This window comes from Perkinsus marinus (assembly GCF_000006405.1).
Source record: "Perkinsus marinus ATCC 50983 genomic scaffold scf_1104296970022, whole genome shotgun sequence".
NCBI classification, from domain to species: Eukaryota; Perkinsozoa; order Perkinsida; family Perkinsidae; genus Perkinsus; species Perkinsus marinus.
Window position 1 is genome coordinate 2604 of NW_003202606.1, and position 1582 is coordinate 4185.

Consider the following 1582-nt stretch of genomic DNA (forward strand, 5'->3'; position numbering starts at 1 on the left):
CCTATGAAGATCCGTGACACGCAATACAGGGGGCTCCCACTCGTGTTTAGAGCGTTCGTTGTTACCGACATATGCAGAGAACGGCGATGGTCAGCTATCGTTGCGTTTACACTATCACGTCTATAGTTGTTCTGGTGTGCATCTCAGCACCTGGGCTATATGGGCGTTGTTGACGATGCTAGTCTGTGCACTCGCAAGCGCAGCAGTGAACGTCTTAGCTTTGGGTTATCGTATTAAGGTCATTCATACCTTTTTGAAAGACTCTAGTGTACAAGATAAGTTAACTGTGATGAATCTGTGGTTGCTGTTTTCGCTCATTGGTAACATCATCCAGTTGGTCGCTGTTGGTTATGCATTCCTAGTGGATCGGCCCGACATCTATATGAGACTCAATTTGTTCGGCGTGAGTGCGGCCATTGCTTTGGTCAGCCTAGTGCGATATTTGGCACATTTTCGTTCTCTGTATATCTTATATTCAACACTTGCACATGGCATACCACAAATCTTCAAGTTCTTGGTCGGGGTCTTCCCGGTTTACTTGTCGTTTGTTGTATGCGCAGTATGTCTGTTTGGCTTCCACAGCCATTGGTTCGTCAGCTTGGGTGACTCAAGTACTGCTCTATTCTCTCTCTTGAATGGAGATCAGATCCACGATACGTTTACGAACCTCAAGGATGTCTCAGTGCTGGGGAGTAGGGTATTTTTATACTCTTTTCTGGCCCTGTTTATTTACGTGGTGCTTAATATTTTCATCACTATTGCTGAGGATGCCTTTTTCACTGTGAAATTCATGCAGGGTGGTGCTGGCACCATCACAAACATACCTTGTTATAGACACCAAGCTCCAGCTGTTCACTTCCTCCACAACAACACCGAGGAGATTACTCGCATGCCTAAGTCGCTCACATCGTATCGTCATCGTGCGAGCGACCCTTTGTTGAGGAAGCTCGCTGCTTTGGACGAGAGTGGCGTTATGGTCTCGCACGATGAGGCTAGCACGGTCGCTGGTGGCGACTCTCCCCCGAATCAGCACGAATTGCAAGCACAAGTTGCTCTATTAATGAGACAATGTGTTGAGATGCAGGATCAAGTTCGGAAGCTGAGCGAGGCCTTGCTGAGTAAAGGCAGCAGCCGTGTGTGAAAAGATTATACTGATTGATGAAGGTTTCCAGTAGCTATATTATCAGGAACTATTATTATTTTCTTTTCACCATTATACCGCGAATTTTCTCTGTCATTATCATCGTGGTGTAGGTCGGTGCACATCTCAAATCTGTATTGTTATTGACTCCGTCAACTGTGATTGACGTACATACACTTGGGGTGTTCTCATTGGTGGAAGTTACCATTATCGATCAATACGTGTTGATAAGTTACCTCGGTTCATCGACCCAAGATTTGAACTCTTCATAAATATTATATTCGAATCGAGTTGAAGTGTTATCTGCGATGATTGGTTGTGTTGTTCATTGGCCGTGGGATACCAGTATGTTTCTGATTTCGGCGCTGACTTTTTTCAATCGGGGAGCTAATGTGAGTGATAGTGCTTTCGCGCAGCGATGGAAGATGATGAAGATTGGTA

The 1582-nt window shown here is 45.3% G+C and overlaps 1 protein-coding gene across 1 annotated transcript in view; it reads left to right on the forward strand.

Moving 5' to 3' along the window:
- Positions 1-1141, forward strand: part of Pmar_PMAR011309 (mucolipin, putative) — a gene marked incomplete at both ends in the record, with an annotated part of 2196 nt that extends 1055 nt beyond the window's left edge. The window contains one exon of the mRNA XM_002767786.1: positions 148-1141. Coding sequence (XP_002767832.1) covers positions 148-1141 — 994 coding nt within the window. The remainder of the gene's footprint in view (positions 1-147) is intronic.
- Between the last annotated feature and the right edge of the window lie 441 nt (positions 1142-1582).